We start from the raw sequence: 1,589 nt of genomic DNA, 5'->3' as shown, positions 1-1,589 counted from the left end.
CCGGCGGGGGGGGGGTTGCGGTTTCCCCCCGCGGCCCCGGGGCTCCCGTGGCCGACGCGGTGGCCACCGACAACAGGGCTTTGTCCAGGTTCTCCCCGACTCGCACACTGTCTGCCAGCCTGCGGCCGGCCCTGCTGTCACGGGGAGAGCGACGATCAGGCCGGGGAAGTCCCCGCAGGGAGCCACCCCAACCCGCAGCAGTGCCAGGGTTCCCCGGCCCGTTTCTGTCCCCTTGCAAAGGGCTCTTCCCCACTTCCTGTGGGGGTGATGCATCCCCGGCATCCCCTTTTCCTGCAGCAGACCTGAAATGGGTTATTAATTGAAAAACCCCAAACTCCTGGGCCCAGTAAATCCATTTTTGCAGAGAAATCAGAGGGACAAGCGTTGCTTCGATGTGGGGGCTCCAGAGGAGCCTGTGCTGCAGCGGGAGCCTGGAGGGGCCGGGATGTCAGCACCAGCGGTCCCCCCGCACCAGGGTCCCTCCCACTCAACCCAGCAGCTCATGCTAAAGCTGTCCCCGTTTATTTTTGAAGCATCTCTGGATACTGTTCAAGCCAGTCCAGTCCAGTCCAGTGCTGCTTTTCCTCACAGGATGAGGCAGATCCAGCTGTATGGCTACAGCTGTTCCCTCCCACGCTGAGCATCACCCACACTCCGGTTGCCAGACCCACCAGCTCTGTGTGAGGCAGGGATCCATACAGGAATCTGCACCTCGGCAGGTCCTGCCGCTGCTCCAGGTGATCCAGCCTGTGACAGCTGCAGACCCGCTGGCTCCACCGAGGCCTGAGCTGGTGTTGCACCTGCCGTCCTCGGTGCTCTGCAGGATCCGCACCTCAGGACTACCCTGGTGCCACCATCTTCCCGGCCCTGCAGGGAGCATCCCGTCGGAGCTGGTGAGGTCCCAGTTCAGGCTGGGGCAGGGCCAGACCTCGCGGGGCTGTGCTCCCCTCCTCAGGGACACAGGCGGCACCGTGCACGGCAGCAGCATCTTTGCCGTGGGGTGGGCCAAATTCGGGGACTGAAGGCACGTGGGGGGTTTCCCCTCCCTGCAGAGAGGCAAACAGCAGGACAGCGCTCTGCAGGTCCTGCTGAGCCCGAACCAGCTCTGCTCTGCCTGCCTGGTCCTGGCTGCCCCTGACCCTTTCCAGCCCGAGTACCCTGAGCATGCCGAGGCTGGAGCTGAGGAGGTGGGCTGGGTACTGGGGCAGCCCATCGTGTCCAGCCAAACACTATCCGGGCTGGGGAGGAGGAAGGCAGAGCCGTTGGCCGGGGCAGGCGCGGGAGGGCCCCTGCAAGAGGCACAGGGACAGCGGTGCCGCAGGGATCTGCTGGCCTCAGTCCCCGGGGGCTGGGGCGGCTGCAGGCAGGGGACGCTGCCTCCCCCTGCTCAGGGCGCTTCACCTTTTACTAAAACAAACACGAACCCCCCCTGCACTTCACGACAGGAACACGAACCCCCCCTGCACTTCACGACATCGCCGGGGGCGAAGGTTTCCCATGGCAGAGGGACGCAGGCTCTGCTGGGGCCACCGGCCTCGCGAGGGGCTCTCGGCGTCACGGCACGGAAATGCTCTCCGCTTCCTTTCCTT

The 1,589-nt window shown here is 65.1% G+C and overlaps 1 protein-coding gene across 1 annotated transcript in view; it reads right to left on the bottom strand.

Annotated features, from left to right (window-relative positions):
• Nucleotides 1-1,229: 1,229 nt before the first annotated feature.
• The window catches only part of UTP14A (UTP14A small subunit processome component), a 7,774-nt gene continuing 7,414 nt past the window's right edge, over nucleotides 1,230-1,589 (bottom strand). The window contains exon 13 of the mRNA XM_017741031.1: nucleotides 1,230-1,289. Within this exon, the coding sequence (XP_017596520.1) occupies nucleotides 1,230-1,289 (60 nt within the window). The remainder of the gene's footprint in view (nucleotides 1,290-1,589) is intronic.

The sequence above is a fragment of the Corvus brachyrhynchos genome, unplaced genomic scaffold (assembly GCF_000691975.1).
Source record: "Corvus brachyrhynchos isolate BGI_N302 unplaced genomic scaffold, ASM69197v1 scaffold351, whole genome shotgun sequence".
Taxonomy (NCBI): Eukaryota; Metazoa; Chordata; class Aves; order Passeriformes; family Corvidae; genus Corvus; species Corvus brachyrhynchos.
This window is presented reverse-complemented; position numbering and strand designations above follow the sequence as displayed.